Below are 16,202 nucleotides of genomic sequence, written 5' to 3' on the forward strand. Positions count from 1 at the left end.
CTAGAGTGGCTGGGAGACTCAGCCAGATGGGTGGGGTATAAATAATAAATTATTATTATTATTATTATTATTATTATTATTATTATTATTATTTACCCCATTTTTTAGGTCTAAAAACGTGGGTCGTCTTATCCACGGAATATAGCAATTAAGTATATAAATAAATACGGAACTTGCTCTAGCAATGCCCTGTGGGGCATTCTCGGTCTGCTTGCCTCCTCCGACTCTGCCCGCCCTACAGGCAGAGGCTGCGTGGGGGAGGCTGCGTGTATGGTCTGTTTTTTCTGCGTGGCATCTTTGCGCAGCTCCATTTGTGTGCGGCGGTGCAACGTTACACAGGAGGAGTGCAAGGTGTGATGTTTTGCTGATGTTAAAGGCGCAGAGGGGGGATATTACTTCAATCGCCGTGCTCCTCCTGTGTAACGTCGCGTCGCACGCGCACAAATGGAGCCGTGCGAAGACACTGCACAGCAAAAGCGGACTGCCGACAGCCTCCCTCCCAGCTGTAGGGTGGGAAGAGTGGGAGGAGGCAAGCAGAATACTGTAGGGAGGCTTTGTGGGAAAGGCGAGAAGTGCTAAGAGTAATTGAGGAAAAAGCTTCACCACTCTTCCCCCCCAAAAAAGTTCAACTCTGCCCCCCCCCCCCCAAGCTCAGCGATTGCCGGTGAGGGAACAGCCGATAGGTGGCCTGTTAGATGCGTGGGGATGTTAGCCTCTGGGCAATCCTCCCCCCGCCCCAAATTTCAACAAGTCAGGGCTATTTCCCCCATTTTCCTAATTTGGGGTACCCAAAAATAGGAGGCGTTCCTATACACGGAAAAATACAGTATATCAGAAGCAATTTGTCAATAATCTTCATGTTAACTTGCATTAAAGTTTTAATTATCATAATTATGTGTTTTATTATAGATTAACTTTCCCCTCAAATCTCCAATAAAATGGTTAGGAGCAATAACATCAAGAAAAACAAATTACAACAATTAATCCCTTTAATTGATGGCTATTTACAAAATAATCCTTTTTACAACTGCAAGGATAACGTGGCTGGGACCTTACCCTAAACTGTGAACATGGATAAGAGAAGAGGTGTACTTTGCCAAAGTCATCACCGGTCGATAACAGTTTCCTCCCCTGCGAGCGGCAGACAGCATTGATATCTGTGCCATCTGAACCTTCTGGCCACACACCTGAAACAAGAGTAAGAACTTCTTTACTGAAATGTTTGGGATGAACCAGGCAGACGGCCTTTTCGGCAGCAGCACCCTCCCTGTGGAATGCCCTCCCATCAGATGTCAGGGAGATAAAGAATTACACAACTTTTAGAAAACATCTGAAGGCAGCTCTGTATCGGGAAATTTTTAATGTCTGACATTTAATTATTTTTTAATATTTTGCTGGAAGTCGCCCAGAGTGGCTGGGGGAACCCAGTCAGATGGGTATGGTACAAACAATAACATTATTATTATTATTTACTTACCAAAAACATGGAATCCTAAAGTACAGGTGTAAGTAACCCATTCTATATCTCTAGTGGTCTCAACACTTACTACTTGTTTACAAGCTGACGGAACCCCTATAAAATAAGGGGAGGAGTACAAGAGAGAGAGAGAAAGAGAGAGAGGGGGGTGACATTGATTATTAACTTGTACAGTAAAGAAACTTAAGAGACAAAAACAAATGTCTGCTCTGCAGTGGTTTGTGATTGATATTAGGAATCCATTAGCAGCCAAGCATGAACCCTGTACCAAGGGCAGAATACTATTTGTTACTCACAGTATAGGATTTCATAGTCCCCTGAATTAGACACAAGGTACTGAGAATTAACAGACCAGTCCAAGTGAGTAATGAAGCTGGAATGACCCTGCAGAGAGAGATGCATTATATTAATTCCAGCGACATAACATCCCCTAATAGAATTACACTGGAGCACATATAAAAAGCTGCATGGAAAAGCACACTGAAGCTTTGTTTACATTCAAAGCAGTGGGTGACCTGTGTTTGGTAGCAACCCAGGTCACCATATTGGAACCATAGGCTCCAGTCCAACGTTCCAGGTGCTCTTTGGGCTGGGAGAAAATAGTGGCACATGCCTCCCAAAGTTCAGTTCACATGGAATATAACCAGAGGGGAGGATGTAGTGGCTCAAATGCCGTCGGGGCTACAGATCAAAGCACAAAAAGGTAATAGGCATCAGTATTTAGATACATCTTTACAACCCTAACATACTATCCTTCCACTGGTGGATTTGTCAGGGGAACTGGGAGCTTCTAGACCCTCTATCAATGTCAAAGAAAGGTTTTATTTGCCTGTTATATAGATCCACCTTGTAGCCATCTTGACTGTAAACTAGGTATATTGAATAAGAAAGCCTCCTTAGCTAAGCGTCAAAGGTTCAACCTCTCAGTTGCTAGTGATTTTACTGGAACGGAATTGAGACCAGTTCATATCTCTCAGAGACATAGCTGTGGGCTAGTCTCTTGCAGATAAAAGAACGAAGGATGCTTCCAGACAGGAGTTTTATGTTGCAAGCAGGTTATCCAGAACTGATTTTTCTATCTGTGTGAATGGCATGTGAGCTGCATACACTCCTTTTTTTAGCCTTAGGCTTTTGTAGGTATTTTTCTGTTTCCTATCCAGACCAATGTGTGGTCCTTGACAGAATTTTTCCATGCTGTGTTCCTCAACTCTCTCGCACCTTGATCCTTTTGGGTGGAGGGCAAAATCCATTTCCAGATGGTGTATTTTTGTTGTTGTTTTGTTTTTTTAAAAAAGTAATTAAAAAGATGTCTTCAATATTACCAAACTTCTCACGCAATAGTCTTCCACAAGAATATATTGTGCAAGTTTTGGAAATAATTATGTTTGCATAAATATTTAGCATTGGAGAATGAGCAGTGTTTCTACAGAATATTGTTAAAGTTATTTTATAAATGTTTTGAAAGGGTTGTTGCCATTTCCGAACCTTTAGGGATATTAAATTAAATCACGAAGAGAATGTTAAACAACTTTACAAAAGAAAAAAAAGGGGGGGAAAGGCTGGAGATGATTTTTAAACAATTATGTGATCACTTACTGAGCATTTGCCAATTCTACTGTATTTCCTCCCATTGTCATTAACACTGTATATATAAATGCAATTGTCATGAGAACCTATTGCCAAGAAGTTGCCATCTGCAAAACAAAGAGAATACATATTTTATCATAAGGCTGAAATCACACTGATTAGGAAGAAGCAATGCCCCTCGGACTGGAATTTCAGTAATAAGATTAAATGCAAAACTACTTCCTTTATTTATTTATTCAAAACAGGGATGGAGAACCTGTGGACCTAGAGATGTTGCTATATTTAATGCTACTGCTCTGAACTTCCAACTGCAGAATTGCAAGCTGGAATCCTACAACCTCAGAAGGACCACGTTTCCTATCCCCAACTGAAAACATCCGCACCCTACATTTCCTCACAAAAGTCTAATAACCAAAGATTAATAATCTAAAACATCAGCTACCAAAATATTTAAATTACTATGTACAGCATCAGAAAATCAACAATACAGCATTAGCGGCATCAGAAGTTATTAGCAGTAAGTGAAGAAGTTTGGACTACAGCTCCTATCGCCTCATACTGGCTGTGTTGGATGGGAGTTGTGGCCTCTGGATATTTTGGGCTACCAGATTGGGTGAGGTTGGTTAAAACCAGTATTGTAAGACACGTATCTACAAGCCGAAAGCTATCTTAAAATAAGGTTTCCACTAGCTCCTAGAAGATCTTTAAAGAGGAGTGACATATCACTCTTGAGAGGGAATTTCAGAGCCTAGGCCCAGCCACAGAAATGTCCTCTTTCTGGTCCCAACCAAGCATTTTAAGGAACATTTGAAATTGTTGTATTTACATTAATTTTATAGGATATTTTTTTTTGGGGGGGGGGGAAATACATGGACCAGGATAGTGGCAAGGCTGCTCTTTCACCTATGTACCTCTCCACATGGGCTTAAAATAAAAACAGAGAAAGCCCTGTTTCAGGTGCCACAGCCTGGCCTTTATACCAGTATCTATAAAAAGCAGGCCTCTTAAGTGGCAGAATCTGTGTTGTGGGATTCTCCACATAAGCTGTTTCAGGAAGCCTTTCAAATAGTGGGCTGAGGTGACTGATGTATTAATTAATTAATGTGTTTTAATACTGCCTTTCATAGAAAATTCCAAGGTGGATCAAAAATTTTAAAAAAACACCACCATTAAATACATTATTAATTTGTTCTATGCCGCCATTTTATTATTATTATTATTTTGCTAATATTAGTCATGAAATTAATTTAATTGGGGTTTTGATCTGTTTTACACATGGGAGTTTTAGTTCATATTTTGTGTTAAGGATCCTGTCAGGGCGATTAGGCAGAATATAAATTTATACTTTTGGTGACAATAACATGGTATATAGAACAAGATGGAATACTTTTCCCTAAAGCCTTAAACAAATTCCTCTTTCTGTATACCGACACTGTGACACAGTACACGATTCACATGCTTTTCAAATGTATTCTTAAACACAATGCATGAGCCGCATCCTGGCACCACACTAAAATTAAGCGAGCTGACTGAAAAGGTCAGCTCACGGCGCCTTTGCCATATTAAAAACTGCTCCTGTAAATTGGCAAATTAAGGGAACCACAGGTCACTTGAGCTGGTCCAAAGCAGGCGTCAATTTTTCTATTCAAGAAAGAGAAGATTTAAAAATGAATCCATCATTAAGCTATGCACCTTTTTATCTCCAGTGATTAAATACACTGACAGCAAAAGCATAAAATATAAGACTGTGATATTTAGGGATTGACAAACACTTTTTTATACAGTATTCAGTGCCCCCCCTTTTTTTGTTCAAACAGCTGAACAAAGAATGCCAAACCTGGCGAGTAACGCATTGTGGAGAGCTGTTCATTTCCATCTGTATGTACGGTGACCAAATCTTTTGTTTCGGTGTCAAACACAAACCACCTGTTGAAAACAGTGGGAGGAATAAGTCAACAAGCCATATAAGATAGAACCGGCAAGGGGGTGAAGTGGGGCAGTCAGGGATCCCAGTACAAAGAAACATAGCAACAACCCTGCTGGATAAGACAAAGGGTCCGTCTCTGATTCTGATCTAATTCACAGAGTTTCCAACGAAAGAGAGGCATCTAAGCGTGTTCAGCTGAACAGCAGAAGCCCCTTTCAGTACTTTCCCCTCAGTGTGGTTGGGTGTGGAGGACTCCCTGGTCCTGAATGGGGTAACTGTGCCCCTGAAGGACCAGGTGCGCAGCCTGGGAGTCATTTTGGACTCACAGCTGTCCATGGAGGCGCAGGTCAATTCTGTGCCCAGGGCAGCTGTCTACCAGCTCCATCTGGTACGCAGGCTGAGATCCTACCTGCCCATGGACTGCCTTGCCAGAGTAGTGCATGCTCTGGTTATCTCCCGCTTGGGCTACTGCAATGTGCTCTATGTGGGGCTACCTTTGAAGGTGACCCGGAAACTACAACTAATCCAGAATGCGGCAGCTAGACTGGTGACTGGGGGCGGCCACCGAGACCACATAAAACCGGTCTTGAAAGACCTACATTGACTCCCAGTACGTTTCCGAGCACAATTCAAAGTGTTGGTGCTGAGCTTTAAAGCCCTAAACGGCCTCGGTCCAGTATATCTGAAGAAGCGTCTCCACCCCCATCGTTCTGCCCGGACACTGAGGTCCAGCGCCAAGGGCCTTCTGGTGGTTCCCTCACTGCGAGAAGCCAAGTTACAAGGAACCAGGCAGAGGGCCTTCTCGGTAGTGGCGCCCGCCCTGTGGAACGCCCTCCAACCAGATGTCAAAGAGAACAACAACTACCAAACTTTTAGAAGACATCTGAAGGCAGCCCTGTTTAGGGAAGCTTTTAATGTTTGATGTATTACTATAGTTTAATATTTGGTTGGAAGCCACGCAGAGTGGCTGGGGAAGCCCAGCCAGATGGGCGGGGTATAAATAAATTTATTATTATTATTATTATTATTATTATTATTATTATTATTATTTATTATTATGCAGGAAGGCTAGAGTGGGTAGAGATAGGGATGATGGGATAAGCAGGCACCATACCTGTCCTGAATCCATTGGGGATACATTTTACTGAACGAACTCAAGTTCTAAGTATTATGAGAAGCGAGAAAAACTTGTCTTTCTGCAAACCATGTGCATCTTTTATAAACCTTGATCGTGCCACCCCTTAGCCCACTGCCCTCACCAAACCATTCTCCATTTCCGAACAGTAACTTTGTGTGGGGACCAGAAACTGAACAACGAAAGGCAAGATGGCTTTGTTTGTGACAAATATAAAGCAGAAGATAAACGAGAAGCGTTTTCATCATTATAGAATCGAAATATATTATCAAATGTTATTAAACTGTAGCTCATTACTGCTTCCAGACAGTCAGGATTAACAACATCTGACACATGGGAAATATTTTGCTGGTGTGGAATATTTGCCTTTTACAAATGCAAAACACTTTGCACCTTGTACTAAGACCCTATGGGGCGGAAAAGTCTCCAGTGCTTCATATAATGAACGTATGTCAATTTACAAATGCAATACTAGGAAAGCTGGCAGTTTTAGCCTTGCTTGCTAAAAACATGTAGCATAAGCATGCTATAGTAGATTACCCTCCAAAGCATTGCAAACGTCTTATGCAAAGTACCCTCTTCAAATTATGGTAATTTGTATGGGAAAATTTCCCAGAAAACCCACATCACTGGTTTTATGTGGTCCTTTGGAAAGAAAGACGCCAGGGAGACGGGGCAGACAGGAAGTGGACTTTGACGATGGGAACTCAGTTTCTGAGTCATTCTGCTCCATCCTTTGCATATTTCACCAGGAAATAAAACACTTCAAGTAGTGGATGGACATTAGGAAGAGGAGAACTTTTTTGATGAAAAATTATGAAGGCTGTCCCCATGAGGGCAGTGGTGTGCAGTCAGTGGATTAGGGGAAATAAGCTAGTCCCCTAAATGTTCCCGGTAAATTAGATTATTAAAATATTAAAGCCTGGCGCCTCCTTCCCAAAGCCCAGGAAGCTTTTGCCTGGTTTAGCAAGAGAGGCGTGGTGTTCACACATGCGACAGTGTCCCATCTGGCTCGCAAGCTGGTGCATCTGGCTCTCACTGTTCCCCTTTGAAAAGTTTCACTGCACGCCTGCACGAGGGGTTATATGAATACGTATCCAGGGTTTACGACTGCGGACTACCTCCAAAGCAAGTGCCCCTGCTCTTCTTATTCTTACCTTCCAGTTAGGGTTCCTACTGCAACCACGGACCCTGAAGGATGGAAACCAGAAGACTGTGCTGGATCCTACGAAGTTTCAAAGAAATTGCATATTTACAGCAACAGTTATAGCAATCTGTAACAATAATGCATATTGGAATGGTTAAGTTTCAAAGAGCTCACTGTACTAGGCACTTCACCTGTGAGTCCTCTTTGAAAGGAGTGGGACTTATAAAACAGCAGGCATGGTCTGTACCCTTGCTGTATGCAGAAGCTGAGCCTCAGTGTTACCAAGTCAAATGCCAAAGGCTGTTTTGCCTCTGGGATGGGGAATCTGACCAAAAACCTAACCTATTTTTAAAAACCGAAATATGGTGGTGTAAAGAAGTATTATTATTGTACAATGTATATGTTTAACACACACTCAGAAATGGATTATGTAATATATTTTAGATATATAAAGAAATACACAGATGTGGCATCCATGATATGTATATAAAAGCAGCTGGAAGAGGAGACCTTTGCAGAGGCCAGAGAAAGAACTGAGAGTGGAGGAGAGTCCAATTTGGGAGCCCCTGGTAAATTCACAAAATTTCCAACCTGCTGTAGCCTGAAACTGGGTGTGTGCAATGCAGCTGGTGGGACACAGCTGTGGGCAGCCTGAGGGTGAGAGCCAGGAGACTGAGAGATGTTGAGTGGGGAAATGTGTCAGAAGAAGGAATTTAGCCGTATTTATTTATTACCAATTTGCATTTTTGTACTATTTTGCTGTTGCTGTTTTAGTTTTCTGTACACCACTCAGAGATATATTTAGATATTAAGTGCTACAGAAATCGCTCAAATGAATAAAAACACATTAATAAATAAATTATTATTATTAATAATGATGATGATGATGTCTTCTAAAAGTTGTGTAATTCTTTATCTCCTTGATATCTGAAGGGAGGGCGTTCCACAGGGAGGATGCCACTACCGAGAAGGCTCTCTGCCTGTGTATATGAAATATACACAATATGTAATACATTGGGATGAAAAGCCCTTGGCTGATAGTTGGATGGCTTTAGTTTGTTTTAAATAGCACTGTTTTTGTTGTTGTAACCTGCCCTGGGTGAAGGTTAGGGGCAGGAGGGAGATCTAATTGTCAGCAATAACAACAAAGTGTAGTGTATTTTAATTGATTTCATTGCTTTGCTTTTGTTAATTCGCTTAAGAGACTTTTGCATAAAGCGACCAGAATATTATGGTCATTATTGGTGATAGTAATAGTAGTAGAACTGTTTTCAAAAAGGAGAACATCTTTCAGGAAATCTGCCATTTAAGAAAAGAAATGCTTCCTTCTTTTAAAAAGTGACTGACTTGGGAAGCAGACTCAGTGGAGGTGCCTGGGCTTCAAAAATATACTTAGGAGGGCTCTAAGACAAAGCCACCTCTGCAGGCCTTGGGAACCCCTAGTGGTGCTTGGGAGAGAACATGGGAATCTACCTCAGTATCTCCTGAAGGTGCTAGTTTTCATGTTCAGGTGAAGTGATGCCTAACGAACAACAGGCCGACCGCCACACAAAATTGGCTTCTGCTGCTCAGAGCAAAAGGTAAGTACAGTGGTACCTCGGGTTAAGTACTTAATTCGTTCCGGAGGTCTGTTCTTAACCTGAAACTGTTCTTAACCCGAAGCACCACTTTAGCTAATGGGGCCTCCTGCTGCCGCCGTGCCTCCGGAGCCCGATTTCTGTTCTCATCCTGAAGCAAAGTTCTTAACCTGAAGCACTATTTCTGGGTTAGCGGAGTCTGTAACCTGAAGCGTATGTAATGTGAAGCGTATGTAACCTGAGGTACCACAGTATTTGCCTTCATCAGCACCATGCTCACAAAGCGGTCGATGCACATTTATTCTTATAGAGTAAGAGGTGAACTCAACCTGAGAGGTACAAGTGATAATCAAGAGGAATGGGAAATAAGAGTTAATAAATATTAATCTCTTCCTGTTTGTTTTATGTCCATTCACTACAAGAGAAGTGCATTTTTCCACTTTGAAAATGTACGGCCGCAATCTGTGACAGAGTAAGCCTGTTTAAACCCAGTGACTTCAACTGCCCTCTTGTCAGACGCACATGGCGGGGACTAGGAACACGGTCACCAGCTCTGCTCATGGGCGTAGCCAAGGGGGGCCAGCTGCCTCCCCCCGATCAAGTAAAACAATAGAAATACTTAACTAACTGACCAAACACATCGGTCCTGCCCCCCAAAACAAAAGTCCTGCCCCCCCAACAAAGTCCTGTGTCCCCAAACAAGAATCCTTGCAATGTCCATGGTTCTGCCCCCCAACACTTTGAGAGTTGGGAGCTTTTATTCTGTCATATTGTTGTTCCATCAGTGTACTGACAGTGTTTATGTGCTGGGTTATCTCCAAAATATGCCCACTTAATATTTACAGTATATATGATCAGCAGATGCACAGGAACCCCAAGGTTTACAGAAGTGCAAAATATGTTCAGGAGGAAAACAAACAAACTTCAGGGGCATCCCCCACCCTCAAAACAGCCCAGTGAGGAATGAGCTTGTTCTGTGAGCATGAGATACAACACCATACCTAACGACCAACATTATTTCACAACAGAAATATTATTCCCACCTTTGTCCCAGTGCAAGACAGATCAGTTTTGGAGGAGACCTATTTATTATCATCCAGGCACCAAACCATAATTGATCAGATAATTTCTCATCTGCAAAAGCAGTTGATTCCTCATAGACTATGGAAGGTCACCCTCACCGGCATAAACTGAGATTTGCCAAATGAAATTTACCATTAGCGGGCTGAAATGTAACTTCAGAAATGAGCAAGGCTCAGCAGGTATATCCAGCTTGGAGGAAGGCCTGTACAGTGCTGGACTGGATGGGATTTCAAATGTTAAGAGTCTCTCAAGTTGAAGCATACCATTCTTGAAATGAAAACTCATCCGTGTCATCAGACTCACTGCCAGTAACGTGATATTTGCTTGAACTGCGTTTGGCTATTGCTCCAAGCGGTCAAGTAGACTACGCAAGCAGACAGGGGCAGAAGCCATTATTGCTGGGGGAAACAAATGAGCCACCTCGTTCCAATCTTTCTGACACCGAGCGACATTGCTGAGGGGGCAGCTCAGCTACAGATTCCCTTTGCTAAGCCAACTGTGAGAAGGTGCAGTAGAGGCTTGTGATAGAAAATTATCAGCTACCATTCTCAGGATTCTTTGGGGGAAGTCAGGACTATTAACTTGGTATAAAACCAATATAATTCTGCATTCTGAAGAGTAAGTTCAAAAAGCAAGATGTAAGCTCTTAAATGGGAACGGACAAGCCTAAGCAATACCACAACATTAATTCCATTTCCACTTCTCCCAAAGGACCTTAATATCAGAGTACCTTTTCTACAAGTTTAGATCAGTCTTATTTAGTTTTTGTCAGTCAGTATGGGTTAAGCCACAGAGCCTAGGACTTGCCGATCAGAAGGTCGGCGGTTCGAATCCCTGCGACAGGGTGAGCTCCCGTTGCTCGGTCCCTGCTCCTGCCAACCTAGCAGTTCGAAAGCACGTCAAAGTGCAAGTAGATAAATAGGTACCGCTCCGGTGGGAAGGTAAACGGCGTTTCCGTGTGCTGCTCTGGTTTGCCAGAAGCAGCTTAGTCATGCTGGCCACATGACCCGGAAGCTGTAAGCCGGCTCCCTCAGCCAATAAAGCGAGATGAGCGCCGCAACCCCAGAGTCGGTCACGACTGGACCTAATGGTCAGGTGTCCCTTTACCTTTACTCATTCAAGGACCAGTATAAATCCCTATTTGTAGGTTTTGTAGGCAGAACTGTATCCTTGCCATGCTAAGACACTGTTAATGGTTTGTTTCTCCCCCAAGCTCTGACTTCCTGTTACATCCAAGCTAAAGCATCCACGATCCCTGCTTCAGAGGTTAAACTAAACCAGGAATTGAGACGTTGCTCTCCAGTACTAGCAAAATAGAAGAAGTGAAGGGGGCGTGCGCGATCAGCTTGTGCACAGTAAACCGTTAGCGACAGTTTACCTTGATGTCTGAACACTGCCACTGTGGTTGTTAAAGGTGGTGGTGGGGTTATGAAAAAAGGATATCATACCTCTATAATTTTGTTCCAGATCGGACGGTGACTGATGGCATCCCAGAGTGTAATGTGTTTGTCTTGCCCACAAGTGAAGAACTGAGGTTTGGAAGGATGGGCTGTTAGTCCCCAAAGCTCATCAGTATGACCCTTAATAAATACAGCAATGTTTCATCAGAACATGAACAACAGAACACTCTGAGTTTCTCTAATATTTTATTGGTAATAATGGGGGACGGGACATATAGAATCCTTCTCCCTCTTCCTTCAAATCCCACTTCTGGTTCCTCTTTTTCATTAATAGCTTTGCTTAACTCTTATATTTTCACCCGCAACTGAAATGAAACCTATGCGGATGTAACTTCGCTTATTGATATTTGCTCCACTGCCCTTCTCCTCTCCCCTTTCCTTCTCTACTACCCAAACTGAGTTCGTAAGCTTTGAGGGACAGCGTCCTGTCCACCTCCCCTTTCGTACGTCATGTGACAGCAGCAATTACACATTCAGCAAGCTCTCAGCTCCTCCGCAGTAGAGATCAAGGAACCTCTTATAATTCAGATTTTTAAAAAATGAACACTATGATTTTGTCTTTTAAAAACTTTGGTTTTAAGAAGGAATGGGCTCAAAGAAGTACTTACCTGGGTAATGGGAGAAAAGTCTCCCGAGAGGGAACCTTGTAGAACAAAATTCCGAGTGCTGCCGATTAACACAACGTCACCTTTCCCTTCTGCAATTGTTCTTATTGGCCCAAATTGCTCTGGAATCTATTTTCAAAATTCAAAAGCATATTGGTTAATCAAGCTGGCATGTAGTTTCCCCCCTCAAGTGTACATTTTCTACAGCGCTTTCCTCAGAAGGTGGTGGACTCTCGTTGGAGGTTTTTAAGCAGAGGTTGGATGGCCATCTGCCACGGATACATTAGCTGAGATTCCTGCATCACAAGGGATAACTCTCGGGGTACCTTCCAGTTTTACAATTCTACGAAAGTTATCTATTGTTTTCTTTGCACGATTTGTTGTTGTGTAACGGCCATTTCCCTCCTCCAATGAGACACTTAAGGGACGTGTCTTGTGTTAGTGTTGCACAAAAGTAGTGGTTTTCATTTTTATTCAGTAATCCATCTGAACACTTGAGTTGCTCAGCAGCGGGCTTGCCATCACTTCCTGCTCCTTGTTCCTCTTCACAGAATCATAGAGTTGGAAGGGACCATGAGGGTCATCTAGTCCAACCCCCTGCAAGGCTTGATTCTTTTGCCTAACATGGGGCTTGAGCTTATGACCCTGAGATTAAGAGTCTTGTGCTCTACCAACTGAGCTACCCACCCTCCAGGCCAATATTCTGCTTTGCTGTCATTACTATTTTTTTTTACATCTTGTTCTCTGTTGCGAGACCCATGGTTGAAACAATACAGACTGGCACATTATGAGCGTAAAACACGGCAGGTTGCCCCTTTTCTCAATTTGGATTGAAGCTGGGGAAGCCACAGCATTCTGCAAGAAACAACAGGATAGGCATGGATGGTGGAGGATGTTGCGTGTACACTGCTTCCCCTAACCAGTGTTTGGAGCACGCTGGATGCAATCAGGGAATGGCTGTAGCTCCATGGTAGAGCATCAGCGTTGCATAGAGGAGGTCCTAAGGTTCAATCCCCAGAATCTCCAGACAGGGCTGGAACCCTGCAGATCTGCTGTCGGTAAGTGCAGACAATAAGCCAGATGGACCAATAGCCTGGGCTCAGTATAATACATGTTCCTATGAATCTTTGATGAAAATGGTGAGAGTGTACATAGCCTAGCTTGTATGTAAGATAAGCTAGAAAATGGGGTAGACAGAAGGTTGTGGAGTCAGACACTTGAAGAGCTGCAAAGGAGAGAAAAGGGGCTTAAATGCTATAAGAGAGCTGGAATACTAAAAAGAAAGCACAGATGGGAACTATGGAAGGAAGAAACCAGAAGATGACCAGGAAGGGTGCAAACTGATACATATTGGCTGATTTAAGGAAACAGTCCAGAATAGGTTGGGTGAGCTTTTTCCTGTACCTGGTTTTTCAATTTGCTCTTATGAGTAACTTAAAACCATTTGCTCAAAACCTGTTTAATTTCTTGCTCTACAAAACTATTAAGTAAAAGCGTAATTGGGTATTGGGGGGGGGGATAGTTTGGAGCTCTATTTTTCTTTCTACTCCAAGTACCATACCACTCTACCAAGTATTGGAAGTACGTGAGGCCAGTTACAGTCCAGGGCTGTTTAGTGAAGGCAGGCAGAGAAAAATAAAGGTATCAACTGGGTGAGGTGAACAAGAAGGAGAGGTTGCATTGAAGGGTTTGCTTGTTTCCTTTCCCTCTCATGATTCAAGCAATGTAATGTATTTCAAGGTAGAGAACTGTGCTGGGCAAATGTCTGGGATCTGTATCTAGGTATTCAAAATCTATGCACTGTATGACCCTTCTGATATTATATCATATTCTTAGTCTGAGGACATAGGCATTAGCCACAAGAAACAGTGATGTCTTTTAGAAGTTGACGGGGTGGGGAAAAGCTTTTTCAGGATTCGAGCTACAAAATAATTCTCTTTTCAAACAGGAAATGCTAAGATGTCGCTTTTAAAGGATTGATGACATCACCTCTGTTTTGTGAAGTTTTTGGTAATTCCCGTTCCAAGATATTAGCTTTCTGTCTTTTCCACCTCCAGACACAAGCGTTCCGTCTCGCAACATACAAAGTGCAAAAATGCCACCTTCGTGGGCTCCTTGAACTGCAGAGCTTATTCTGTTGGTACCTAGATATGGGAAGAAAACAAGTTATTAACCAAGCAGTATATCTTATTTGGCGATTCAGTTATTTATTTATTTATTACGGCAAGCCTGTTTTGTCACATATGAAACTCCCTCCCTACTGAAGTTCATTTGGTCTCAGCCCTGTAGTTTAAGGCAGCTGCTTAAGACACACCTTTTTCAGAGGGTGTTTGGAGGAGGAAAGACCTGATTACATAATTGGATTAGCTGCTATTTAAAGTTGTTATGCTATGCATTTTAAGAACTGTAATATTTTATATTAAAATATTACAGTTCTCGAAGCTACAAACATGAGTCTGACCAAACTGTGGGAGGTAGTGGAAGACAGGAGTGCCTGGCGTGCTCTGGTCCATGGGGTCACGAAGAGTCGGACACGACTAAACGACTAAACAACAACAACATTTTATATACTTTATGTATTTGAATACACATTTTCTTATTTGGTTGTAAACCAACCTGGGGGCTTGTGCAAACAGCCGTATATAAACCACAGAAATGTAAGTAAATAAGTAATATTGTGGACACTGAAAGATACCTTTCGTCTAAACCAACAGGTTTAAGTTGGCCAGAAGATATTTGTGGCTGCAGTGAGCCTTGGAGCTTATTTCTTAAATGTATTCGTAGAACTTAATTAGCTGTTTAATTTGTTAAACCATGTTTAAGACTGAAACATGCAAGGTGTCTGCTATCAATTTAGGACCATGTCAAATGTTTTGCAGGTGATTATTTTCTGCTTCCAGGGGACTGAAATGCTCCTTGCACATCTTGTTTTCTTCATGCCTGTTCGCTACCCCCCTCTTGACAGGTATTTTAATGCCATTTTTGCCAATCACCATCAAAAGGCTGACAACATAATCCCAGCTAATCAGGAATCCCATAGCCAGCATGATGTAATTATTAGGCCACGTAGCCAGAACCACTTCACAAGATGGCTTCCGAGTCAGGGCAATGCTTCCTCCCCTCCCTTAGAAAGGGAAACAATTTTTGCTCTACTCGAACCTTCTATTACTAAGAAGTAGCATACTTTTTTGCAGGGGCAATAGTCCTCACATAATATCCCCCCCCCCCATTGATTCTGAATAAATTCTATTTCAGTTTCTTTCCAGGAAAAATTAAATAAGCACTTGCTTAAATCTAGAAGAAATAACTGTTAAATCTATGTCATATGTAGTAATTTACTGTTTTATAAGCTTACTCTTCTTACCTTTTCCCCATACTAAGATATTTCCACTTGAGTCTCCAGTAATCGTATCACCGTTTTCAGAAAACGTCACACACAAAACAAATTTTGGCTTTTCTTGTTTCTGTACGGTAAGAGATTTGGTATATTTATAATAATCACAGGGGAATAACATATTTACGATATATTTTTATTTATTCAATTTAGATAATTTCAAAACCGCATGCTTACCACAAGATAAAAATCGAGAGAAATAAGTAACAAGAGATTGCAAGTTTTACAAATTTTATCAACATATGTTTACAAATTCTTGACATATATTAAATAGGATACATTGCACATATGCCTTATCCATGCCATAATACACCTGTTGAATAATGCATTCAAAGCTATCTTCCTTTCTGAAGAAATCCCTTTAAATCAAAACTGCATTTAAAATACCTGGTTGTGGAATGTAAGGTTTTGTTGTTATTTTAAAGTAGTGACATTCCAGATTGTGTCCCTAAAAATACGGGGGAAAGAAATCACATTCCACATGCTTGGCCTGGACTCAACAGTCAGCCATAGGTAGACCCGAAGTCATGCAAATGGCCAGTGGATCTTCAGCACTTCCCTTTGAACGCTTTAAAAAATCATGTGGCTTTTGAACTCTCAGTTTGACAAATACCATATTTTTCCATGTGTAAGACTAGGTTTCCCCCCTAAAAAAATAATGCCAAAAATTAGGGGAGCGTCTTATACATGGATACATCTCTCCCCATTTTCTTAAATATGAGTCCCCCAAAATAGGGGGCATCTTATAGATGGAAAAATACGGTAGTTTGCAATACAGCAATAGTAGCAGTCTGCAGCTGTTTGAGAAAC

At 42.0% G+C, this 16,202-nt stretch overlaps 1 protein-coding gene across 5 annotated transcripts in view; it reads right to left on the reverse strand.

The window, feature by feature from the left end:
* The window catches only part of EML1 (EMAP like 1), a 136,283-nt gene that overhangs the window by 3,647 nt on the left and 116,434 nt on the right, over window positions 1-16,202 (reverse strand). For all 5 annotated transcript variants that reach the window (XM_081019895.1, XM_081019897.1, XM_081019896.1 and 2 more), the window contains 10 exons: window positions 15,363-15,462; window positions 13,988-14,142; window positions 12,002-12,127; window positions 11,382-11,513; window positions 7,284-7,351; window positions 4,902-4,990; window positions 3,074-3,171; window positions 1,774-1,861; window positions 1,478-1,573; window positions 1,057-1,187 (listed from right to left, as the gene is read on the reverse strand). In XM_081019895.1, the coding sequence (XP_080876021.1) occupies window positions 1,057-1,187; window positions 1,478-1,573; window positions 1,774-1,861; window positions 3,074-3,171; window positions 4,902-4,990; window positions 7,284-7,351; window positions 11,382-11,513; window positions 12,002-12,127; window positions 13,988-14,142; window positions 15,363-15,462 (1,083 nt within the window). The remainder of the gene's footprint in view (window positions 1-1,056; window positions 1,188-1,477; window positions 1,574-1,773; window positions 1,862-3,073; window positions 3,172-4,901; window positions 4,991-7,283; window positions 7,352-11,381; window positions 11,514-12,001; window positions 12,128-13,987; window positions 14,143-15,362; window positions 15,463-16,202) is intronic.

This window comes from Podarcis pityusensis (genome assembly GCF_964106645.2).
Source record: "Podarcis pityusensis genome assembly, chromosome: 1".
Classification (NCBI taxonomy): Eukaryota; Metazoa; Chordata; class Lepidosauria; order Squamata; family Lacertidae; genus Podarcis; species Podarcis pityusensis.